This window comes from Rhinoderma darwinii, chromosome 2 (assembly GCF_050947455.1).
Source record: "Rhinoderma darwinii isolate aRhiDar2 chromosome 2, aRhiDar2.hap1, whole genome shotgun sequence".
NCBI lineage: Eukaryota > Metazoa > Chordata > Amphibia > Anura > Rhinodermatidae > Rhinoderma > Rhinoderma darwinii.
The window spans coordinates 129,560,422-129,587,110 of NC_134688.1; the positions used below are offsets into that span (position 1 = coordinate 129,560,422).

General features: G+C 42.1%; 2 protein-coding genes across 5 annotated transcripts in view; one reads left to right on the top strand and one right to left on the bottom strand.

The window, feature by feature from the left end:
* Positions 1 to 345: 345 nt before the first annotated feature.
* Positions 346 to 26,605, bottom strand: WBP4 (WW domain binding protein 4). Of its 2 annotated transcripts, none has more exons than XM_075852299.1 (11): positions 26,056 to 26,605; positions 25,434 to 25,460; positions 25,053 to 25,125; positions 23,864 to 23,926; positions 20,861 to 20,987; positions 19,975 to 20,136; positions 18,908 to 18,963; positions 17,280 to 17,355; positions 16,992 to 17,125; positions 2,889 to 3,055; positions 346 to 659 (listed from the first exon to the last, which is right to left on the bottom strand). In XM_075852299.1, coding segments are annotated over exons 2-11 (1,068 nt in total). In that variant the 5' UTR covers positions 25,436 to 25,460; positions 26,056 to 26,605; the 3' UTR covers positions 346 to 451. The 2 variants fall into 2 exon arrangements, with proteins under 2 accessions (XP_075708414.1, XP_075708413.1); XM_075852298.1 differs by having other exon boundaries at positions 16,992 to 17,203; positions 26,056 to 26,604.
* ELF1 (E74 like ETS transcription factor 1) overlaps positions 26,164 to 26,689 on the top strand; it is a 130,373-nt gene continuing 129,847 nt past the window's right edge. For 2 of the 3 annotated variants that reach the window (XM_075852295.1, XM_075852296.1), the window contains exon 1: positions 26,164 to 26,342. The gene's annotated coding sequence lies outside the window, so the exon portion shown is untranslated. The remainder of the gene's footprint in view (positions 26,343 to 26,689) is intronic. The other variant, XM_075852297.1, reaches the window with a different exon arrangement.

Below are 26,689 nucleotides of genomic sequence, written 5' to 3' on the forward strand. Positions count from 1 at the left end.
TTTTTTGTTTTTTTTGTACAACGCCTTTAAATGAGGCTGGACAGACCTGGCACTGAGCAGCTGCCCACAATGGCGTGCCTGCGCTCTAGGCAGCTGTATTTCCTAATCATTTAGGATTTCCCAAGCTTCAGCAGGTAGGACCATATGAATGACTGTGCAAGGTTTCGTGTCATGTAGAAACACTACTATTCCTCACGATTAATAGCCAGCAATGAAGCAAAAACAGAAAAAGAAGGATTGCAGATGGGACTTCAGAGGCAAGCGTGGAAAGCTCAAACACATTGCCTTACTTTTTTCAAACTCACCATCTTGTACTTTTTAATGGTTGAAATCAGTAAAGAAATCTATAAAAAAAAAAAGGATTTATTCACACCAAGCGCTCACACACATAATTCAATCCTATTCGCTTTCAAACATCCACTTTAAAAATGTCCCAAATAATCCAAGCCCTTTACTGATCATTTAGTCTCTGACGTATGTTTCGAGATTTCATATTTTCTAGCTTCCTTCTCTTGAAGACAGAGGTCCCAACTACGGAGTCACCAAGGGAAGTGATGGTTTTTTCTTTAAACTTTACTTTTGGCTCATGTTCCACATCCGGTAAAGAGACACAGGGATCATAGTATTCAACATTTGGTAGCTCCAAATCCAAGTTCTCACTATATGGAAGGAAAGATTCAACGGTCAAGACTAACAAGCAATTATATGCAGGACATCAGAATTTCAGAAATTTGTATCCTCTGGAAATTATAGTAAAAATTCTTGATGTGCACCTCTGGTTTGGAGGTATATATTAGGGTTGCACGATGCATCAAAATATTGATACTATTTCGATGCTGTGCAGCCTTAAACGGTTCAACACAGTGAATTCATGTATTTCGATACTAAGCTGTGTGGCCGCACAGCTTAGTATTGTAATACGTGAAATTAGTCACTAGCAAGATGTGATGCGGCCGGCGCTGCACTAATGAGCGGCGGTGCCAGCCATGAAGACACAGAAAATGGCAAAAGCCCTGCAAAACACCCCCATGTTCTCTGTATTCAGTGCCTGCCGCTCATTAGTGCTGCGCCGGCCGCATCACATGATTCTGATGGCGCAGGCACTACAAGTGTGCGCACGTGATCAGGAGCGGGGCAACAGCTGCAGCCCCACTCTAACGGCACATATCATAGAAACCTCTGTTATTCCCTTGAACGTTGTGATAAAAGCTGACCGCAGCATTCAAGGGGAAAATGAGAAAGAGGGACCTCCCCTTTGATCGCGCCACAGGAAATCCCTGTGACCCGATCGAGGTACGTACCATATATGGACAGACAGCGCACATTTTCTGTCAGTGACTACTTAGTACATAGGAGGTTGTTTGGGCATTCCTATCCATACGCAGGCTAATGTACTAGCATATAGATATATGCTAGTACATATAATAATAAAATAGTGCATATAGATATATGAATGAACACAAAATAAAAAAAAAAAAAGATACCATATTTGGTATGATCATGAACTTAAGAACCTCCACAAGAAATTTATAGCGTAATTTATGATGATCGGTGTATGCTGTAAAAAATAAAATGCTTTTTTTTCCTGCATTTTTTCCAAAATAAAAATTGATATATAGATTAAATGAAAGTAAATGTACCAGAAAACAAAGTCTCATACAGCTACGTCGAGCACAAAAATGAAAAATAGTTATGAGCGCGGGATTCAATGAGGAAAAAAAAAAATGAAATATGGAACTGTTCTGTCCGCAAGGCCAAAATTAGACGTGTACCTAAGTGGTTAACCCCAAAGTGGCCATTATGTGAGGGAAATTATGTTGTCACTTATTAACGTTAGGTCACATGGTGTTATGAACCTAGTACCTCCATGTGCCTCACATTAATAGTAATTAACCTCATCATGTACCTCACACATTAACCCAATGTTGCCCATTATGTCTGAATTACTATTAATGTGAGGTACACGGAGGTTCAAAATTTATAACATGTGCCTCCCATCAGAAAATGGAAGGGCTTTATTTTTCGGGGGGGGGAATTGAACGTTTTTTTATTAAAAGTTCCATCTTGGGGACGTTTTAAACAATATAGTGGGGAAGTGCATCATCAGAGACCCCTTAATTTAGAACGCTTTGAGGGGCGTATGGAGTGAATTTGCCCTATTCCCTGCTTGTAAGGATGTATTCACATGGTGTGGTTTGGCTGCAGCTGCCCCTGAAACAGTCAGCAGTATAGAGGTGCCATTTAAAGCAGTGTAAACGAGATACAGGTGCTCTACCGCACAACTGTAATCGGTTAATGGACTGTGGAGAACGCACACATTCTGCATCAATAAATTAGGCTTGTTTCTATAATTAGAGGTCGCAAAAATGCATCTGCAGCCGTCATTAAAGGGGTTGTGCCAGGATCCTAAATTATCGCCTATCCACAGGATGAGAGAAAGGGAGAACGGGGGTCCCGAACCCCCAGTTCCTTCCCACTGTTCGACCTCAGCGAGGAGGACATTGAACGGAGCAGCGGTCGAGCATGCGCGCTACCGCTCCATTCAAAATCCGAGGGAATAACGGAAACAGCCAAGTACAGCACTCGGATGTTCCCGTCGTTCTCAAAGTCATTGAATAGAACGACAGGTGCATCAAAATTATTGCACTAATTATGTGACTTCTGAATATGTGGTTTGACCAGACCATGTTTAGGGTTTTTATAGCAAAGAGAATGAATACATATGCACTCACAACTTTAGTTTTAGGTTGTTTTTTTTTTGTACTAAAAAAAAATTTACAATTAAATTTAGTTATCGAAATGACATACTCCACCTTAGAGTGTTTTATGCCTTGCAGAAAAATATTTTTTGCAACACAGGACGATCTATATTCTTCACTAGTACTTACTATGGGTCTACTTCTTCTTGAACAGTCTGCCATGCTCCATATGGGTTAGCCTTAGCTGGCTTTCGAGCGGCAGGCCTTGGAGAAGGATCTTTTTTTTCATCAGCCTCCTTTGGTTTGTTTTCAGGTTGAGATACCTCATCGCTGTCCGATTTGGTCCCCTTTTTAGTCTGTAACAGACAATTGTAATTATGAAAATATTTAATCACAGCAGTTTAATAAAAAAAAAATTGAAAGGTTCACTTTAGACTTTCAGTATAAAATTAAATAGATTAAAAACGACATAAATTATACAAAATTTAACTTTTCCTGCTCTTACACTGATGGCCATATTCATCAAATTATGTTGAATGGAGTAACACAATAAAAAACAGATTTTTCTAGTCATAAAATCTATTTCTCATTGAATTCATCGGTGAACACAGCATCATGGGTATAGGCCCCTGCCACTAGGAGGTGACACTAGGTAGGAAGTTTTGCTCCGATCAGGCAAGCCCTACCCTTCACACAGACACTGGCTTATACAGTTTGTGCCGAAGCAGTAGGAGAAAAGAAACACACACGTTCACGGTCCCGGACAACGCAAAGCCTGCTCCCTTGGATGAGTTGGGGGGAGAGGAAAAAAAGAACCTTCCACGTTCGATGGTACACCTTAGCTGACTGAGGTTTTCTGGTCTTTAACATGAACGGAATAACAGGCTCAGAGATCCCAGGTCATCAGAACCTATGCTTCTACAGCCGTTAAACGCACCCGAGGTAAAATAGCGGGACTTGGATAGAAGCGGATAGCACTGTGAGAATGTGAATTAGGTCTGCATACCGGGGCCAGTCCATTACCACCAGAATTTCTGGAAAGACTTACCTTCTGAGTCTCTTGAGTACTCTGGGCAAGAGTGGAAGTGGAGGGAACTCTCCATGGAGTAAACGGTGCGTCGAGTGCGATGGCCTTAGGATCCGTAGGTCAGAACCTTGTGGTTGAGATGAAATGCAAAGAGATCGACGTCCCCGTAGCACCACCCCTGGCACAGTTGATGAAATACTTCTGGGTGAAGAGATCACTCTCCCGGATCTAGGCTGCCTTGGCTTTCAAAATCTGAAATTCAATTGTCCACTCCTTGTACGTGGACCGCTGACAGTGCTGGAATATGCTGCTCCACCCACAGTAGGATTCAAAAGGACTCCAACAGTCAACCGACTTCTGATTTACATGGGCGGCTCCGGCTGAACAATCGCAGTAGTTTAGTCTGGATCCTGACCGGATGACTGTGAAAGAGAAGAGTCCAATAGGAGGGTGCTAGGAAAACTGCCCACGATTCCAGAAGGTTGGTCTGTAAGGACCTCTCCTCCTGCGACCAAGTGCCCTAAACTGTGTGAAGACAAAAAACTGCACCTGGAAAGACTGGTATCCGTTGAGTCGACCAGCCACTGGAGGTAAGGAAAAGACCGACCCATTGTGGTAGCCTGTGAGGTCTCCCACCATCCTAACTCCTGAAAGAGGTCATCCAGGCAAGAGTTGACAGTGATTCCCCTGGCGCAGAGAAGCGCCTTGAGAGTTGTCAGGACCTTGGTTAAGACCAGAGGAGATGTGGCAAGCCCAAAAGGGAGGGCGACAAATTGGACATTTAGAGAACCCATCGCAAAATGAAGGAAACGCTGGTGGGTCCTTGCGAGTGGGGTTACTGGTATTCGGTCTGCAGTTGCCGAAAAAACAAGTTAGGTAATCGGCGGCGATGGAAATTTAGTGCAGAGGACTGCCTGGTTTAGCCGTCATCCACAGGGGGCTGACTAGACTTTGAACAAGCGGACAACCTGCGGCTAAGGAGTGAATAGAAATAAATAAAACTACAATAAAATATAGCAAAAGACCTGAATACTAGGTCACGTCTGCCTGCTACGGACAATAAGATAAAATCCTAATAAGCTAGTGTCTGTGAGAAGGGTATGGCCTGCCTGGTTGGAGCGAAGGCTTTCCTACCTAGTGTCAGCCTCCTAGTAGCAGGGGCCTATACACATGGTGAGGTGTTCTCAAATTATATTAAAGAGAAAACTTAATTTACTAATAAAGCAGCAAGAAACTGAGTATGTTGAGATCAGTGGATGCCGACGTATTAAATGATAGAGGATCTGTCACCGTAATATGCTACCCTATTTAAAGGCAGCATTTTATACGGATTAGTCCATTGTACTTTTAGCCCAAATGAAATAATGAAAAAACAAAACCAGTGAGGACAAGGACACACACACATGACAAGGACATTGCCATGATACGAGAATAGAAATTAGCAAGAAACCAGTGGATGAGTAGAATAACGTAATACACACATGGTGATGTCAAACCTCTATTTGCATGAAATTAAAAGCTTTATACACTTTTGCAACCAATTTACTTTAGATTGCTCCAGTGCGCCTCTTAAAAAAAAAAATATTCTATAAAACGAAAGAAATCCCACAGCACTCCGATGGTTCCAAAAAGTGTGTGATTTATTCAGTCAACAGCTGCAACGTTTCCGTCATGCTTGAAAAAGGTCCTATAGCAGGACGGAAACGTTGCAGCTGTTGACTGAATAAATCACATACTTTTTGGAACCATCAGAGTGCTGTGGGATTTCTTTCGTTTATGTCTTATAATCCACGGATCTGGATTACCTGCTTGCACCCATTACCGTGTTGGAATCTGTCGCAGAGTGCTGCTTCTCTCTACATATACACACACATGATATATATATATATATATATATAGATGAATAAGCAGCTGTACGTCACAAAAGGCTAGAATCAAGACATTGGGGAACATTTACTAATCAAAATGTGCCGGAATTACTATTGGAAATTGGACCAAAAAGGTAGAGTACACGGCACGCGTCAAATTTACTATGGGCTTTAGACACTTTGGCTTCATATATGCTAGTCTTGATAAACATGGGCCAGCTTAAATAAAGGATGCAATTGAAGTGATTTGTGCAAAATTGATTAAACTGTAGTTCTTAAAAAGTAAAATCTCACGCCCACTTTTCTAGTCACTTTAAAAAATTTGGCAGATGACGAGAAAAGTTGCAAATTATACTGCAAACAATTGTGACTTTTCCTGGAGCAGTTTACATCAAAATCTGGAGTAAACGGGGCGTGGCCTGGTAATGGCGCCGAGCGGACGTGTGGACTGAGAGCTCCGCTACTGACTTCACCCCAGCACGCTCTTTAGCATGAGAGGGCAGAGGCAAACGGCACCCTAATGAGCAGGAGAACACCCAGGCATACAGGAACACCGTCCAGACCGCAATTGAAGGCACTTACCGGAGGAATACGTAGGTATTTTGGCGACACAGTGAGGGGAGAGAAATCCAAGATGGCGCCGCCGGGTCCTGACCGCCGGACCAGGGGAAATGGCTGTGCAGCGCAGGACACATCTTCTGCAGCTCCCCCCTCTCCAGCCCGAACCTACTCTTCACCTCAGAAGAATAATACATCTACAGCCCTGTCTGTGCAGATGCCTGCGGCTGATATGATCTCAGTCCCAGGGAACATGCTTCTGGAACTAAAACAACAACTTGCTGCTGTTCCTACCAAAGGGGACATGGAAGCCTATGTGAGCAGACTGGAGACCACATACAAATCCGAGATACAGGCGCTGACATGCAACCTTTCTCAGCTTACAGACCAGGTGCAACACATGGAGATATTACTGCTGCATCTCAGGCACAAGCCTCTCAACAGTCGACGCTGGAGCAACATACTCAACAAATCCATATGCTGTTTAATATCGCTGCAGATCATGAGAACCGCAACCGTCGCAATAACTTGCGTGTACGTGGTCTGCCGGAGACTTACAATACTGCCTCTATAGTACCTACTCTGAAGGGCTTATTCAACTCTCTTTTGGGACGTGAACCTGATTCTGCTCTGGAAATTGATAGAGCGCATCGCACTCTGGGTCCTAGAAACGCAGATCCTGACAAGCCGAGAGATATTTTGTGTCGCATCCATTACTTTACGCTTAAGGAAGAAATATTACGTAAAGCCAGAGATAAAGGCGATATCACGTGGGAGGGGACAAAACTTCAACTCTTATCTGATCTCTCCAAAATGACTTTGGATAAGCGCCGGAATCTGCGGCCTCTATTGGATGTTCTGAGGGAGCACGGGATTCCATATTCTTGGGGATATCCGTTCCAGCTTCAAGTGAGGAAGGACGGCGTTCTCTTCTTCGTCCGGGACCTAGACGACATCCCAGAGTTTTGGGAGGCGTTGGATATTCCTAGAGTCTCCATACTGGACACTGGCCCTCAATTCCGTTACTTCCTCAAAGAGTGCGTCAAGGACGTCGCGGTAGATCTCCAGCCATTCGTGGACGCCGTCAGGATCGACAACAGGTGGAACCGGTTCCAGACGCTTGAGGGGTTTTCGTGAGTATATATACTCACCTACATGTAGCATACCTCCAAGCCTTTTTCGGCCTCGGCACAGAACTCTCATGATTATATGTATATGTCTATGCCCTATATATTATGCAGGGATACTTGTTGAGGTTACATGTTGTTCTCTGATATGCCTTTGTGCCTCGAATGAATACCATGACGTGACATATTTTTACATATTTGTGCCCATGTTAGAAGTGGATGAGGTTCACTTGTACTGTACATAAGTGCTTTACTTTAATGGTTTACTGTTCTGCTGTAGGTCTATGAAAGCATATGCGAGGTCTCTCAATATACCTCTTATGATGCCATATTGTCATAGATACTGCCACATCACGGGTGTTCTCCATAGCTCTTTTCTGTTCTATGCTGTTCTCTTGATACTTATTCCTATCTTATTATTTCATTTTGCTCTTATCATTCTACTTTTCTCAGTAACAGTGCTGGGGTGATATTCTAGCGTTCGCTGGGTTTTGGACTAGTCACTCTTCCACTTAGGGATTCACTGGTTTGCCAGTGTTACTTTGTTTGTAATATCTCTCTGATTTAGTCATCAGAGAGCGGGTATTCACCCCTTTTCTTTGCTTCCTATTCATAGTTTGTTTTTATTTTTATTATTTTCTCTTCCAAATTTCCCCTATACCTAGTCATATCCTCTCTACCCCTCTCTTCCCGCCTTCTTAGTGTGGGGGGATGGCCTCGCTAAAGATGTGCACCCTGAATGTTAGGGGATTCAATACACCAGAAAAACGAGCGCAGATCCTCTATGATATGCATAAAGAAAGGGTCCAACTCTTGTTTTTAGAAGAGACCCATTTTAAAACAGCACATACTCCTCGTCTTAGCACTCAATACTACTCTAAGTGGTATCATAGCACGAATGCGGAGTCCAAAAGTAAAGGTGTTAGCATTGCAATTCATAAATCCCTATTGCATGAGGTATTGGCGACGGCGTCAGACACGGAGGGGCGCTACTTATTCGTCAAAATTTCTTTACATGGCAAGGTGATTACGTTGGCAAACTTTTACTTACCTAATCAGGATCAGGCTCGGGTGTGCAGGTCGTTGTTGCGGCGGCTGGAGGACTTCTCTGAGGGCCTCCTGGTACTTGGAGGAGATTTTAATCTAGTTCTTGACAGATATCTTGATTCCTCGTCAGGTAAAAGTTCAGTGCCTAGGTCTCATTTATCTGCTTTATCATCCGCACTACATTCAATGCAGTTGGTCGATGTTTGGCGCATGCTTCACCCACAAGTGAAAGACTATACCTATTTTTCTGCATTGCATAACTCTTACAGTAGAATTGACATGTTCCTTCTCAGTCATCATCTTCTCACGTGGAAACCCACCACAATGATTGGGAATGTACTCTGGTCAGATCACGCTCCGGTGTATCTGATCTTGGACATTCCGGATAAGCCGACCCATTTTAAGAATTGGAAGCTGAATGACAACCTCCTGAATGACACCGTCTGTCTGACAGCAATGAAGAACTCCATTCAGTCCTTCATTCTTAATCATACAGCTGACACAACAGCCTTACCAATGCAATGGGAGGCATTGAAATGTGTGTTAAGAGGAGTTCTCATTCAACATGGGTCACGACTGAAAAGGGAGAAAGGTGCTAAAATGACTAAATTATTAGATAAGATTAGCGTCCTTGAAGCCCAACATAAACGCACACAACTCCTCTCTACACTCTCAGAACTCGACCTTGCGAGGAATCAACTCAAGGCCCTTCTTGATCAAGCCTACACAAGGTACAGAGACAGGAATCGGAAGTTCTTTTATGAATTCGCTGACAAGTGTGGACGACCTCTTGCAAGGGCGCTGCATCCCAGGTCGCAGGCTGCTTACATCCCTAAATTACATACAGCGTCGGGCCAGGTGGTCTCTGATCCAAAGGACATCACCACATGCTTCCAACAATATTATTCCTCGCTATACAATATTAAAGGCAGTTTACATGACATCCCGGTTGAAGCGCTACAGTCCAAAATAGATGAGTATTTAAATGAGACCCCGGTCCCTACTCTTTCCCATACAGACTCTGATACATTGGAATCGGACTTCACGGAAGATGAAGTGCTCCAAGCTTTAAAGGATTCTCCATTGGGAAAGAGTCCTGGACCTGATGGTTTCAATAATACATTTTATAAAAAATTCCAGGATTTACTAATTCCCTTTTTAACACGGGTTTTCAATTCCATCACTCCAGCGTGCGGTTTCACCCAACAGTCACTTGAGGCACACATCACATTGTTACCAAAGCCTGGGAAAGATCCTACGTCTTGCCCCAACTTCCGCCCGATCTCACTGATCAATGTGGATGTCAAGCTATTTGCGAAGACCATTGCGTCACGCATCTCTCCTATCTTGCCTTCTCTCATTCATGACGACCAGGTGGGATTCGTTAAGGGGCGAGAGGCAAGAGATAATACGAACAAAACCATCCTTCTCATGTCCTATGCATAACGACAGCATATTCCTACATGTCTGCTCTCTGTGGACGCCGAAAAGGCGTTCGACAGGGTTAGTTGGCAATTCCTTCGGAGGACATTGTCACAAATTGGTTTGGGTAACAATATGCTCGGGAAAATCAATGTCTCTATACATGAAGCCTACAGCTCGGGTCCGTGTGAACGGGCTATTATCGGACCCACTACATATTTCAAATGGTACTAGGCAGGGATGCCCGTTGTCCCCTATTCTATATGTTCTCACCATGGAACATTTGGCTAGTGCTCTGCGAAATAACTCCTCCATAAAAGGAATAAGCGCGAGATCACTGCATACCAAGCTTGCTTTGTATGCTGACGACCTCCTCTTGTATGTAACAGAACCTATTGTGACTTTGCCATCCATACTTAAGGAATTTGAACGTTTTAGTCAGCTCAGCAATTTCAAAGTTAATTACTCTAAAACTGAAGCCTTAAATGTTTCCCTCAGCAGTGAGTTGGTTGAACACTTAAAACAAAACTTCCCATTTAAATGGCAACAAGAGTCTCTAAAGTATTTGGGGATATCCCAAAGGATTTGACAGCGTTGTTCCGTCTGAACTACATCTCTTTATTGCATCGCACACTGAAAGATGTAGAGCAGTACTCCTCGGCTCGCCTTTCCTGGTTTGGCCGGATCAATGCGGTAAAAATTTATATTTTACCTAGAGTTTTACATGTATTTTAGACGGTACCGATTCTGGCCACTCAATCTTACTTTCGTCAACTACACAGAGGCATAAATAAATTCATTTGGGGCCCTAAAAAACCTCGAATAAGCATGAAGGTGCTCTGCAGACCAAAATCGGAGGGAGGGGCGGGGTTACCGGATTTTAAAAAATATCATTCTGCGGCATTGTTGATGAGAATCGCTGACTGGTTTAGATCATTTACGCACAAACAATGGGTCCGCCTGGAATTTGAAATTTCACCTTTACGACTAACATCTCTCCCGTGGATTGCCAAACAGCCCAGAAATACTCTCATGCTACCATTATTAACCCAACATTTTTTGGTGTCCTGGGATAGGGATGCAGCGCCTTTCAAATTAACACATTGTCCTGGCCCTTTCACTCCTTTATTTGACAATCCAGACTTCACACCAGCGGTGGGAGTTGAGGAATTTCTTTCTTGGAGGAAACAGGACAATGTTAGACTCGCTTCCACACTCACTGACACTCATGAGCTTCCCACTTTATTGTCCCTGAGGGAATCTTGTCCTCACAAAAGATTATCTTGGATGGAATATCTACAGCTTAGAGCATACATTTCCTCTTTCTCAGAGTGTGAGGCTCTCGCTTTGGACAAAACATTGGAAGTCTTCCTACTGATACCCTCTGTGCCGACTAAACTTTTATCAACACTACATGCTTTTCTACGAGCCTGCCCCGAGCTTTCGCAACTTAGATACGTACAGGCGTGGGATCGTGAATTGGGGTTTCATATACAGGACGAGGATTGGCAAAAAAAAATTTTTCTCACCCATAAATTGCCATCAGCCTGTTACGCCCAGGAAAAGAATTTTAAGATTCTCACCCGTTGGTATCGATACCCGGTCTTGCTACATAGAGCCTTCCCCTCCGTGTCTGATCAATGTTGGCACTGCCTTTCAGCTTTGGGAACCATGTTGCACATATGGTGGGAATGTCCCATCTTGTATCCATTTTGGACTAGCATATTCGAACTGTATAATGTGCTGTTTGATTCTCAAACTCCTATTGAACCTGCCATTGGACTATTGTCCCTTTTGCCAGGCAATGTCACAATTCTGAAAAAAGGTATTTTCAGACATTTTCTCACTGCAGCTAGGTGTGTGATCCCTAGACACTGGAAATCTACGGGATGCCCTTCTCTTCGTGAATGGGTAACCGAATTGAATCACATCATGAGAATGGAGGGCCTCTTGGCAGGAGACAATGGCAAACGAGACAGATTCATGAATACATGGAGGAGCTGGATTCTGTTTGCGAAGAGTGAGGCCCTTCCACGCTGGCTGGAAGAACACACCTAAATTTCTTTTGTCAGTCCTACGTCTTGGGTAGCGGCCATCCCTCTCCACTCTCCACCTTTTACCTGCTCTGCTTTCCTTCCTTTCTTTCCCGCTCCCCCCCCCTTTTTTTTCATATATTTTTATATTATTATTTTTTTATTTGCTTCCCATTTGATGATTCATATGCGAATGTACACTTCTTGATGCTGACATTATATATACTCTTTCTGTATTGCATTGTATTCAAATGTTTTATATGAAGTGGTTCAGTTGAACTGCCACCCGTTTATGTGCAATAACACTGTTATATGTTTGTACTGAAAAATTTAATAAACTGATAAAGAAAAAAAAATCTGGAGTAAACTACATAATAGATGCGGGAGTTTGTGCACCTTCAACAATTTTTAAAAAAAAGAATCTAGAAAAGGGGCGTGGATAACAAGAAATTTAAATGTGCCTAGACTATTAACGGTGTACGCTTTTTTTGGGCAAAATATGAGTGAAATTTATGCCAGTCACAAGGTGGCAGAAGGCTGAGGAAACAGTCTTACATGTTTAACTAGTTGTGCCAAATATATCATTCCGTGTGCGCCATTATGATAAATTTGAAGCGATTTGTGCGCCATTTTTCACCGTTGCAGTTTAGGACACTACTAATAAAGCTCCCCCTATGTGTTTCCATCATTACATACTACAAAAAAGATCCTGCAGTCATACTCCCTTCCATTTGTCCCCATACATATGGTATAGTATAGGTGTGTGATGATCAACGCCCTCTTTAAATAACGGCATCTCGGAGGAGAACCCTGGCTCTCCTCTAACCAGTAGTGCTGCAAGAGAGCTCCTTTTCAGAAAGGCTCCAGGAATGTCGAACAGCACCCCCGAAGTCCAGTCAGCCTGCTGTTTTAACTCTTTATGGTCGAGCATCTTAAAGAGGCTCTGTTACCAGATTTTGCAACCCCTATCTGCTATTGCAGCAGATCGGCGCTGCAATGTAGATTACAGTAACGTTTTTATTTTTAAAAGACGAGCATTTTTGGCCAAGTTATGACCATTTTTGTATTTATGCAAATGAGGCTTGCAAAAGTCCAAGTGGGCGTGTTTAAAGTAAAAGTCCAAGTGGGCGTGTATTATGTGTGTTACATCTGGGCGTGTTTACTTATTTTACTAGCTGGGTGTTCTGACGAGAAGTATCATCCACTTCTCTTCAGAACGCCCAGCTTCTGGCAGTGCAGACACACAGCGTGTTCTCGAAAGATCACGCTGTGACGTCACTCACTTCCTGCCCCAGGTCCTGCATCATGTCGGCCACATCGGCACCAGAGGCTACAGTTGATTCTGCAGCAGAATCAGCGTTTGCAGGTAAGTAGCTACATCGACTTACCTGCTAACGCCGATGCTGCTGCAGAATCAACTGAAGCCTCTGGTGCCGGTGTCCTCGCTCGTCTGACACGATGCAGGACCTGTGAGTGACGTCACAGCGTGATCTCTCGAGAACACGGCTGTGTCTGCACTGCCAGAAGCTGGGCGTTCTGAAGAGAAGTGGATGATACTTCTATACACAACGCCCAGCTAGTAAAAGTAGTAAACACGCCACGATGTACGCACATAATACACGCCCACTTGGACTTTTACTTTAAACACGCCCACTTTTAAATGCATGGCTGAAGTCTTGGTGTAGAGGAGAAGGATTTGGGTTCCTAGAGCACTGGGCTGACTTTTCATTGGGGTACAAACTGTATTCTGCAGATGATTTGCACCTAAATGGAAGGGGGTCCGCTGTGCTGGGGGAGAGAATTCTAGCTGGGGTGGCGGAGTATTTAAACTAGGGCTGAGGAGGGAGGTCAATGTAGAAAAAAAAGGGGTAGCCAGGTTAGAGAGGGGTCAGACTATATTGGTGGGGGGAGAAACAGAATGTGGGGAGAGGACTAGGCAACAGGATAAGGAGATCCTTTCGTTACAAAACATCAGTGTAAATAAAAAGGACCGATTAATGTCAAATCACATTTCTGATAATAAAAGTGAAAAACTGACAGGCAAGTTAAAGTGTATGTTCACAAATGCCAGAAGTCTAGCAAGCAAAATGGGGGAGCTGGAGGCCTTGATACTGGAAGAAAATATAGATATAGTTGGTGTTGCTGAAACATGGCTGGACTCTTCACATGACTGGGCTGTAAATCTACAGGGTTTTACACTTTTTCGTAAAGACAGGACAAATAGGAAAGGTGGTGGTGTATGTCTGTATGTGAGAAGTGATATGAAGGCGAGTGTGAAAGAGACAATAGTGGGTGAAGACTGTGAGGAGGTTGAAACCTTGTGGGTGGAACTAGAAAGGGAGGTAAACACTGAAAAAATTACTTTTGGTGTAATCTATAGACCCCCCAATATAACTGAGGAGATGGAAGTTCAGCTATATAAACAGATGGAGCGGGCTGCACAGGCGGGTACTGTAGTGATAATGGGAGATTTTAATTTCCGGGATATTAATTGGTGTCATGGTTCGGCTTCAACTGCAAAGGGGAGACATTTCCTCAACCTGTTGCAGGAAAATTTTATGGGCCAGTTTGTGGAAGACCCGACTAGAGGTGAAGCTCTGTTGGATCTGGTCATTTCTAATAATGCAGATCTTGTTGGGAATGTCAATGTTCGTGAAAACCTCGGTAACAGTGATCACAATATAGTTACATTTTACCTATACTGTAAAAAACAAACGCAGGCTGGGAGGGCAAAAACATTTAATTTTAAGAAAGCCAATTTCCCCAGGATGAGGGCTGCAATTCAGGATATAGACTGGGAAGAACTAATGTCAAATAATGGAACAAATGATAAATCTGAGATTTTCAAATCTACTTTGAGTTATTATAGTGCAAAATTTATTCCTACAGGTAATAAGTATAAACGACTCAAATTAAACCCCACATGGCTTACACCTTCTGTGAAAGGGGCAATACATGACAAAAAAAGGGCATTTAAAAAATACAAATCTGAGGGTACAGCTGTAGCCTTTGTAAAATATAAAGAGCTTAATAAAATCTGTAAAAATGTAATAAAATTAGCAAAAATACAAAATGAAAGGCAGGTGGCCAAGGATAGTAAAACAAATCCTAAAAAATTCTTCAAGCATATAAATGCAAAAAAGCCAAGGTCTGAACATGTAGGACCCCTAGATAATGGTAATGGGGAGTTGATCACAGGGGATCAAGAGAAGGCAGAGTTACTAAATGGGTTCTTTAGCTCTGTATATACAACTGAAGAAAGAGCAGCTTATGTAGCCGGTGCCAGTGCTGTTAATATATCGGCTGATATACTGAATTGGATGAATGTAGAGATGGTCCAAGCTAAATTAAATAAAATAAATGTGCACAAGGCTCCGGGACCAGATGGGTTACACCCTAGAATTCTTAAAGAGCTTAGTTCAGTTATTTCTGTCCCCCTTTTCATAATATTCAGAGAATCTCTAGTGACTGGTATAGTGCCAAGGGACTGGCGCAGGGCAAATGTGGTGCCTATTTTCAAAAAGGGCTCTAGGTCTTCCCCGGGTAATTATAGACCAGTAAGCTTAACATCCATCGTGGGGAAAATGTTTGAGGGGCTATTGAGGGACTATATACAGGATTATGTGACAATAAATAGCATTATAAGTGACAGCCAGCATGGTTTTACTAAGGACAGAAGTTGTCAAACTAACCTAATCTGTTTTTATGAAGAGGTGAGCAGAAGTCTAGACAGAGGGGCCGCTGTGGATTTAGTGTTTTTGGACTTTGCAAAGGCATTTGACACTGTCCCCCATAGACGCCTAATGGGTAAATTACGGACTATAGGTTTAGAAAATATAGTTTGTAATTGGATTGAGAATTGGCTCAAGGACCGTATCCAGAGAGTTGTGGTCAATGATTCCTTCTCTGAATGGTCACCGGTTATAAGTGGTGTACCCCAGGGTTCAGTGCTGGGACCACTATTATTCAACTTATTTATTAATGATATAGAGGATGGGATTAATAGCACTATTTCTATTTTTGCAGATGACACCAAGCTATGTAATATAGTTCAGACTATGGAAGATGTTCATGAATTACAGGCAGATTTAAACAAACTAAGTGTTTGGGCGTCCACTTGGCAGATGAAGTTTAATGTAGATAAATGTAAAGTTATGCATCTGGGTACCAACAACCTGCATGCATCATATGTCCTAGGGGGAGCTACACTGGCGGATTCACTTGTTGAGAAGGATCTGGGTGTTCTTGTAAATCATAAACTCAATAACAGCATGCAGTGTCAATCAGCTGCTTCAAAGGCCAGCAAGATATTGTCGTGTATTAAAAGAGGCATGGACTCGCGGGACAGAGATGTAATATTGCCACTTTACAAAGCATTAGTGAGGCCCCATCTAGAATATGCAGTTCAGTTCTGGGCTCCAGTTCATAGAAAGGATGCCCTGGAGTTGGAAAAAATACAAAGAAGAGCAACGAAGCTAATAAGGGGCATGGAGAATTTAAGTTATGAGAAAAGATTGAAAGAATTAAACCTATTTAGCCTTGAAAAAAGACGACTAAGGGGGGACATGATTAACTTATATAAATATATTAATGGCACATACAAAAAATATGGTGATATCCTGTTCCTTGTAAAACCCCCTCAAAAAACAAGGGGGCACTCCCTCCGTCTGGAGAAAAAAAGGTTCAAGCTGCAGAGGCGACAAGGCTTCTTTACAGTAAGAACGGTGAATTTATGGAATAGCCTACCGCAGGAGCTGGTCACAGCAGGGACAGTAGATGGCTTTAAAAAAGGGTTAGATAATTTCCTAGAACAAAAAAATATTAGCTCCTATGTGTAGAAATTTTTCCTTCCCTTTTCCCTTCCCTTGGTTGGACTTGATGGACATGTGTCTTTTTTCAGCCGTACTAACTATGTAACTATGTAACTATGTAACTTGGACTTTTGCAAGCCTCATTTGCATAAATACAAAAATGGTCATAACTTGGCCAAAAATGCTCGTTTTTAAAAAATAAAAACGTTACTGTAATCTTCATTGCAGCGCCGATCTGCTGCAATAGGAGATAGGGGTTGCAAAAATCTGGTGACAGAGCCTCTTTAAAGTTCCTTCATATACTAAGTGTTAGATTTGCCCTAGCTATAAGAAGGAACTATTTACAAAGTAGGGGGTTATAAAAATATCATAAGAAAGTTGGATTGTATTTATCTTTACCTTGAAAGAGATTTTAGGATTATGTGCAACGGTTAGAGTCTGTGTGGTATCTTCCGATGGCTGGGACTCCTGAGAAGTAGAGTTTGTTGTCACTTCTGGATTTGCAGCCTCTTGCTTATCTTCTGCGGTGACATCTACAACAGACGTAGAATCTTTCTTATCATTGGGGAGGACCTTGTTATCAAAGTCCTCTGGTTTGTCCCATCTGGATTCTATTCAGATGAAAACCCTGTTAATGACTAAATATCAAGTAACAGACAAGCGGTGGTAACTACAAGAAGCCCTTACCTCCAGTTTCAGAATTGTAGTAGTAGGTGTAGCCCTCTCCTGAGACTCCTTCTAGCCATATAGGTTTGGTTTCTCTCTAATAAAATACAATTATATAAAAAAAAATTAAAAGTACCAATTTAAAACCCCCTTTATTTTGAATAACTCCTAATTTCTGCAACACTCTTGCTAAAGCTAGTCACGGACATTACATTTTTCAAACATTACATCGGACGTTCAGACAGAGGACGTTGGAAAAAAACATGTGTCTGACAATTTAGATTTTCCCTTTCAGAGTCTTTGGGGCCTGCATCTATCTCCAGAACGGGAGTCACTCTACCTCCATCCCGCCTGGTGGCCACCGCATCCAGGCAGAGAATCAATAGAGAGGTGGCCGGGAAATCTGGAAAACAGACGAGCTTGTTGTGATCAGCGGTTTCTGAAACTCTCATAGAAAGGGAATGGGAGTTACAGAGGAGGGACCCACATCTATCAGACATTTATGGCATATCCTGCGGACATGCCATAAGTGTCTAAGATGGGAATACCCCTTTAATGGGCTCTCTTTAATACCAGGATGTACTGATGCTCTCCAATGTGGGTGCTGCATGGGGGATGCCCCTCTATTATTCACACACATTTATTTGCTTTTAAACATTCTTTGTTTATATGTCTGTGCTCTTTGCAGCATCACATAAAAAAAATGAACAATTGAGATATTGAAATCTATGAGAATCAGAAAAAAAAAATAAAAAAAAGAAGAATACAGGTATATAAACACGGTCAGGACATTACTGCAGGTGTAGAGGGAAGTATAAAAGCATTGTGGTATAATCCTTCATGCAGTACAATATATATATATATATATATATATATATATATATAAATAAAACTCCTATATGTAACAGTCACATGAGAGAAGCGAAATACCCAACAGTATTGTCAGAAGGAAGGGTAGGAATACATAGACAGGAACAGGGCGGGGGGGGGGGGGGGGATGAGAGGATCCACGTCTATCCCCATAGCTAGATGTCATACACAAGAGAACAGAGTTACAGTATCTTGTGAAGTAAAGTAAGGCAAATCAGAGGAGTCAATTCCTATGTGGTAGATGGTTGCGCTGTCAAAATCTGGAAATCAATCCAAGGCTGCCAAATTTTAAAGAAAAATATCATGCCGTCCGTCAGCCCAACTAGACAATTCTTCAAATCGATAGATTTGAGATACTTTAGCGAACCAAGTTTGCAAAGAGGGTGGTTGAGTCTGTAACCAATAAAGCGGAATCAGAGCTTTCGCTGCCGCGAGTAAGTGCGTGGTTACGTTTTGAAGGCTTATACACTGCAGAAGGTTTAGAGAAAGCGATCACATCAAAAGATAAGACCAAATCAGTATCAGTGATCCGCCTGATCATTCCTTCAACCTGTTCGCAAAAGGGAGTTATAACGGGGCAGGACCACCATATGTGTGCGTATGTTCCAATCACACACACATTTTTTAATAGGGTATTTGAAAATGGGTTTAAAAACCAAACAATCATTGTTTTTAAAATGGAAAAAAAAACACCAAAAAAACAGCTGATTACAGGTTTTTTTCTCTATTATTGTGGCTGGAATGCTGTGTGCAACTTGAGCAAAATATTCCGTAATTACCTCTTCATTCTTATGTGTGTTCTCCTTGAATCCCTCTGGTACCTCCCACTGAGATTCTGAAAGAAAACAAGTGATATAATGCCTAGTCCTGCAGCAATAGAAAATGGGGAATAAATTACTACTATCGGTGCCAAAACTAAATACGGTAGGTAGGCAACCAAGTTTAAAGAGAAACTCCAACCAAAACTAAAGTTTGCCTTGTGTTCCAGTAAGGAATTACTTGTATCAGTATTTTACCTGTTCATTTTCTTGCTGCTTTTATCACTAAACAATACAATGGGGCTGCAAGCCCGTCACTCAGACAGGCACTAGCACCACCTCTATGTTTACATCTGTGGGGAGGGAGGGGGCAATTATACTGACGTTATAACCTACCGGACTGTATAGTTCTAATCTCTTATCTAAGAAAATGATGAAAGACGGATAATCATATGGTCCTCCCAACAGGCAGGGGTGGTACTAGCTCTAGCTCTCAAGTGAAACTGTACTGAGGCATCATGGGATTGATAGAAAAAGAAAATATACAATCCAAGATGGTGTGCGATGGGAAGCAGATGGGCGGTTAGACTGTGGGGAAGGGAGTATAACTATACATAAAGTAGTTCAGAGCTGGATAGACAATCAGGTGGGGGGAGCAGTGATGGAAAGTGGTGTTTCCGCTGAAGGTCTTCTGTAAAGGGGAGTATTCATATTTACAGAAATATAGAGATATCTGTGCAGCAATTCTGGGTGTTGCAATAATATGTATGTATTCACCATTACTTTCCATGAAATAGGTCAAATGTACTTTGCAGCAGTAAAAGGTTATCTGTAATGTTGCTGGAGTAATGTAAAAAAAAACCCGCCAACATATTAGGTTCCAACTGATTGACGAGCAAGATACAGCAAACAGCATCATGATCCAAAAGATAGAGTCCGGCGGTGGCCACGAATCCATCTTATAGGCAAGAATAAAAAAGGACTACAGATGAATGTGCCTCCTAGACAACAGGACTTGCAGAAAAATACCCTTTGGAAACATTCACACATTAAAACAAAACAAACAAACAAAAAACAACCACAAATACCTCCTGTTAATAAGTTGTAGAAATATGGGTGCCCTTCTGGAGACAAAGATTTTGTCCACTGCCGCTTTGCATGATGTTTTTCTAGGGCTTCTATTTCCATCCTTTTCTGCTCATCACGTATCCTCCTCTCTTCGATGCTTGGACCTACAGGGGCCAAAGGAGCTAAAAGAAAAAAAAAAAAAAAGAAATATATATATATAAGAGGATTTAATAATCACACAGAGGAACGGGCATCACAATATAATGCATTCAATGTCCAAAGTATAACATTACAAAAGAAGAAAAACAACATCATACAACGATTTCCTATTTTTGTTTTATTTTGATTATTGGAGTAAAAAAGAAAATAGATATAACATATTGCCAAGGTACAAGAAACTGCATAAATGTTATATCTTTTCACTAAGCTCATATTGTATTAGGTGGAAAATACGATACCTGCGTCGCACCATTATGACTCATCCATCAAGCACCAACACAATGTAAGCCACAAAATCTTTGTCTTGTACTAGAACCCTAGCCCTCAAATAACCTGCTTTAAAAACAGCAGAAATACACAAGAAACACAAAGAAAAGTTGTAAAGAGTAACTTCTAGACTTGTATTTAGCATGGTAGTTTCTTCTGCACAGCTTCTATGGACATCATATGTACTATATACGTGAGCATGCTGCATTGTTACAGGAATAAGACAGAACAAGGGTACGAAGTATACCAGTAAATAACAGACGAGGCCTACTCAAAATTAATTGACACATATAGCGTGAATGCCGCTTGGTGGACGCTGGAGATTTTTTTTTGATACATGTAATTCAAAAGCCCTCTGATTCCTAATAAATAAGGCGGCTAAATAAAAGATATTATCCTGCACAAACCCCTGTACTTTACCTGGCTGTGCTCCTTCAAGCCTCTTTAGATCTTCTTCATAAGCCTTTAGGGCAGCTTCTTCCATTGCAGCAAACTCCTTTGACATTTTTTCGTCTGCTTTGGCCTTGGCCATACTTTTTTGCTTAATCTAAGACAAAATGGATGTTCAGTAATCAATAGTTGATAGAAACACTGTGGGGCAGATTTACTATTCAAAATATGCCAGCATTTGGGCTCCCATTAAAGGCTATGTAAACCTTTGAAAGGCAAATATATATTTATTTTTTAAATAAAATGATGTATCGGTGTAACTTTGTAAATACTTTTTATTAAGAATTTATGTTACTTTTGGAGATACAGCTGCTCTGTATTCTCTATATAGTGGAGCTGTATCTAGCGCTATTCACTGAATCAGTAACAGCGGGTCCTGCTTATCTGTTACGCACAGGATCCACCTGTAACCTATTACATCTAAGTTCAGAACTGATGTATCTCAAAAAGTAAAACGAAATTTTTAATAAAAGGTATTTAGGAAGTTATACCACACACACTGATTCACTGTTAATTTTAACAAAAATATTTACCTTTCAAAGGTTTACATAGCCTTTAAGCCAAAATTCTCCCCCACAAAACATTATTGTTGTCGGCAGCACATTTCCCTGTGTAAACTGCTGCTGACATGATGGAAACGCATGGGAATGAGCGATGGTAGTGATGACCGCTCGTCCCCCATACATAGCGCCTTGTGAAAGGAGCAATCGAGCGCCGATCAACTAGCTGTCGCGTTGATCGGCGCTTGTATTTACGGTCCATCTAAAAGGATCCTTAAGGCCCTTTCACACTGGCCGATAATCGGCCGATGCAGCGAGCACCGATCAACGATACATTTTTGATTGGCGCTCATTTGCTCCTGTCACATGGAGCTGTGGATTGGGATGAGCGGTCGTTCCTCCAATCGCTCGTCCCCATACATTATCATCATGTCGGCAAGGCAGTAGAACGATAATATTTAACTTTTTTTTTTAAAACTATACGATCCGCAGATGATTGAGTGTTTGCTCGTTCATCTGCTGATCGCTGCCCTCTTTACACATTCTATGAACGCTCGTCTGCCCGATAATCGCCCAGTGTAAAACCCCCTTTAGTTGCATGACTGATAAGATATTAGGTAGATAAAAACAATGTGAAACAGGTAGGATATAAAAAATAAAATAAAAAAAAGAAGTCTCTTAAAATACAAAGTGATTCGGGGAACTTTATCAAGTAAGCATGAGACAATGCAATCATAAAGGGGTTCTGTTGCTCCGAAACACTTTGTATTTTAAGAGACTTTTTTTTTTTTTATATATGTATACTTTATTGTTTATATACAATAAATTAGCTTTTACCAAAAACTTGACTGACTCTTAGAAGTATTGCCCCTGGATGGTGTCGCTTTTTTACAGTGGCTTTCCTAACTCGCTGAGCTACGCTATTTCCGTAAGTCCCATAGAACTGAAAGGTAGTTATGGAAACAGCGTAACTCGCATGCTACGCTGATTCCGTAACTGCCATTCACTACTATTGTAGTTACGGAAACAGCGTAGCTCAGCGATACATAATACAGTAACAGCAGTGTGGATGAGATAGAACAAATCTCACCCACATGCTGCGTAAATAGTGAACGGAAAAAAACGCTCAGAAATTGACCTGCTGTGCAGTTTTATTCCGCAGCATGTCAATTGTACTTGTGTAAACGCAGCTTTATTGTTGCAGGTTTTCCCTATTGAATTCAATGAGAGGTAAAAACCGCAACAAATAGTAGTTGTTGAGTTTATTAATCCGCTGCAAAGAAACACAACTCAGGAAAAAAAAATATATAAATCTTAGGCTGGATTCACACGAGCATGTTACGTCCGTAATGGACGGAACGTATTTTGGCCGCAAGTCCCGGACCGAACACACTGCAGGGAGCCGGGCTCATAGCATCATAGTTATGTACGATGCTAGGAGTCCCTGCCTCTCCGTGGAACTACTGTCCCGTACTGTAATCATGATTACAGTACGGGACAGTTGTCCTGCAGAGAGGCAGGGACTCCTAGCATCTTACAGAACTATGATGCTAGGAGCCCGGCTCCCTGCAGTGTGTTCGGTCCGGGACTTGCGTATTATGCCTCGTTTTACGTCTGAAAATACGGCTCCAATACGTCGGCAAACATCTGCCCGTTCATTTGAATGGGTTTGCCGACGTACTGTGCCGACGACCTGTCATTTACGCGTCGTCGTTTGACAGCTGTCAAAAGACGACGCGTAAAATGACTGCCTCGTCAAAGAAGTGCAGGACACTTCTTTGAACGTAATTTGAGCCGTTTTTCATTGAATTCAATGAAGAGCAGCTCAAGATTACGGCCGTCAATGACGCCTCGCAAAATGCGAGGAGGAGCTTTTACGTCTGAAACGACGCAGCCGTTTTCTCCTGAAAACAGTCTGTAATTTCAGACGTAAAAGGCAGCCATCGTGTGCACATACCCCGATACTTACCTAGAAGTCTGTTTCCTCCTCCAGGCCAGCCTCCTGGGATGACGTTTCATCCCAGGTGACCGCTGCAGCAGCGGTCTTCTGGGATGAAACTAAATGCTGCAGCTTTCCACAGCGGACAGTCTGGGGCGAAACACTGCACCACAGTTTGTTGCGGTTTTTCACCCGGAATTCCCTGCGGCCACTGGGGCAGATACGCAGTGTGACTTTACACAGCGTATCCGCCTGGTAGCAAATGATCCACGGCCTGGTATTGGTCCACGGCCCTGTGATCGGGGACCACTGTATCCTACAGAGGTTTTTAATTTAAAAATCTCCGTCTCCATGATAAATCCTTTTTTAAAGGGGACCTATCGCTACTGTAAATGTAGTGGAATTATTCATAACAATGTGACCATCAATCTAAATAACTCTATGGAATTGTGTTCCAACTCCTGTGACAAACAAATACATGTTGGTAAAGTTATTTCTTGGTCTCGTCTATGCTTTTTAGCTTAAGCGGTTTACCTCACTGATTTTCTTGGTAACATTCTCTTTGTGGTTTTTTCCCCTCTCATGGAATTCAATGCTCTACAAAAAAGAACGCACAAGTCATTTAAGATTTAAAATAAAGTTCACAGTCGCTGTGTCCATCTGCACTGAAAGCAGAGGACTGGTTAACAGGATCATAAAACATTATCAGAACGCAAAAATGTTTATTACATATAAATTCCCATAGGCATTAAAATAGAAAATAAAACTGGCTATGCATCATAGTCAACAAAGCAAAGAGTTAACGGTGCATAACTAGAGGCAAATAAAACAAAACTCAAACGTTACTATATGTAAAGTCGTTTAATGAGGCATTGTGGGTCCCGTTACTTTCTATCCCTCGAATTTGGCATCACATTTTACGGTCAATAATATCGGTGGTGGTCAGAGGGGTCTCATGCGCTGCTACCGACCACAGTAACGCAGGGTCGTTATGAGAAATTTCATTTCTTTGTATAAAGCCTGATGCAGCTGGAGTTTTTACATGAGGGCATTTTCCCATCTCCGTGTATTGCATCTAGATCACTATTTGTTCAATTTTACAGGCAGATTATTTTAAAATTTTAAGCATTTCAGAAAGAATTAAAGGGATTTTCCCACCAAATACATTTATCACCTGTGTATATTGAAGTGAATACATATTGGCTCGCTGGGGACCACACCTCTAGAACCCCAATTGAACACTACAAGAAGGGTCCCAGTCCCCCATTCCTCCTCAACTGCATGTCTAGGGATCAAAATTTTTCTCCTGTTCGATGGATAGGTTATATATATTTTGGTGGAAAACCCCTTTCTGGCCTCCTTCACGCAGAGTTTTTGTCTCGCGTTTCAAACTGCATGTAAAAACGCCATGCAGTATTTTTTCCAGGCATTTTTACATGCGTTTTTTTAATTTTTCATTTAGTATATACCTTTTTCTTGTTCTACAGAGAAACCTATGGAGAAAGACACCAGAAGAAAGGACATACCCAGAGCATGCTGCGTTTTTAAACGCCACAAACAAAAGTGATGTGTATATAAACATGCTCATATTTTACAATAGACTTTAAAATCTGTCCGTAGCGTTTTTCCCCCACCTAAAAAGCCACAAAAGAACAGAGTGAAAATCGCCACTGAAAACGCGTGTGAAACCGGCCTTACAATGACAGTCATAATAAAGACATACCGGCTTATTGTCCGCGATCCAACACTTGCAATAGATACAGAACTTCTTAGGCTGTGATTTCCAGTAGTCAGCCCTGCAAAGACAAGACAGAGATGATGAACGTGAATGGAAAAGATATGTACGAATTAAGTGGCTGGCATCACGGAAGAGGGCAGGGGCAGCGCTGAGCTCATATAAAACGCTGCATTTAGAAGTAGGAGGCTGATATATCGCAACCTCCACTGGGAAATAGGAAAGGGGCACCCCCATTCTCATAATTGGTTAGGATTTCAGGGGTCCAACTCCCGGCCAATCAGCCATGTTTGGCTTATTTACTCAACATACCATAACAATCTGTTGCAACGTTTCTATGGTAACAATATAAACTAAACATTTACTTACATGCTGGTTTTCTTGAATTACCTTTTCCTGCAACATAAACAATGACATGATGAAATACAGCGACTGGCAATGCTTGTAACATTAAAACTATGAATGGGACGGGGTAGGGGGGGTTGGCAAGATCACGTGTAAATATACAGGTGGTATAGCGCAAGTTAGCGGCTGTCAATTTTGGAAACTAGGACAGGAATAAACAGATATAACTAAGGCTTGATCGACAGGACAAGTTTAGATGCGTTACATTTTCCAGACTGTATTGCATAAGACTAACTTTGACACATCTCATAAGACAGCGACTTCTCTTATTCACTTCTAGTGAAAAATCGCATAACCTAAATCACTGCAAAGTCAAAATAAGCTATAAGTAACAGGGAGGTAAAATAGGACAACACAAGCACTTGTAGGGTGTTATAGCACAACGATCCCCATCATCAACCTGTCACACACAAATAAATAGCAACAGAATAGGGCTCTAGAACTCCAGTCAGCAACCTTAAACTACAACTCCCAGCCTGCTATGACAGCAAGCTGGGAGTTGTAGTTTGACAAGAGGCTGCAGACTAGTGATTAGGAACAGTCCAGTGAATATTACATAGCAGGTAGCGCTGACAACACAACTTACCCGAGTCTCAGTCACAAATACATCTCTACACTGCAGCAGCCGATAAACAGCGCTAGCAGATAAGACTACGGAAGCCGATGCAGACTCATTAACATGTAAGGTACGGCGGCTGAAGAGGCTCAGACCGCGTCAGTTTGTCTTAGCCGCCTTCTCCCTCCCTGTTTAGTGGGCGGAGAAAAAAAAAAAAAAAACTTGGCAGGAGAGCTGTGCAAACAAGTCCAGAGATACACATAGTGTCACCCGCAGCCCGGGCAAGGCAGAGGAGGCTGCCCGGGACCTGTGTTAAGGTGAGTGCGGTTTCCCTCAGTAGTTATTAACTTTGGGCTCGTAGTTGTCATCTCGCTGTAATGACCTGAACTAACGACTGGTTGTTGCATATAAAGTGTTTGTTTGTAGGTTTTTTTTTTCTCCTACTTTTTATTTCTTACTCGTGACTTATTATCGCGCTCTGTTCGGATAAGTGAAAGACGCTAGACACAGTAACGGGGGACAAGCTGCTCGGTGTCCACCGGCCGCTCCTTTCACTTTCCTACGGTGAACCGAGCGCATAAGTGAACATTTTGTGAGAATTGTGACGCTGCTACACCGTGCGGGATTGAGCTGCTGTCATGCAACAGGGCTGAGCAACGGTCAC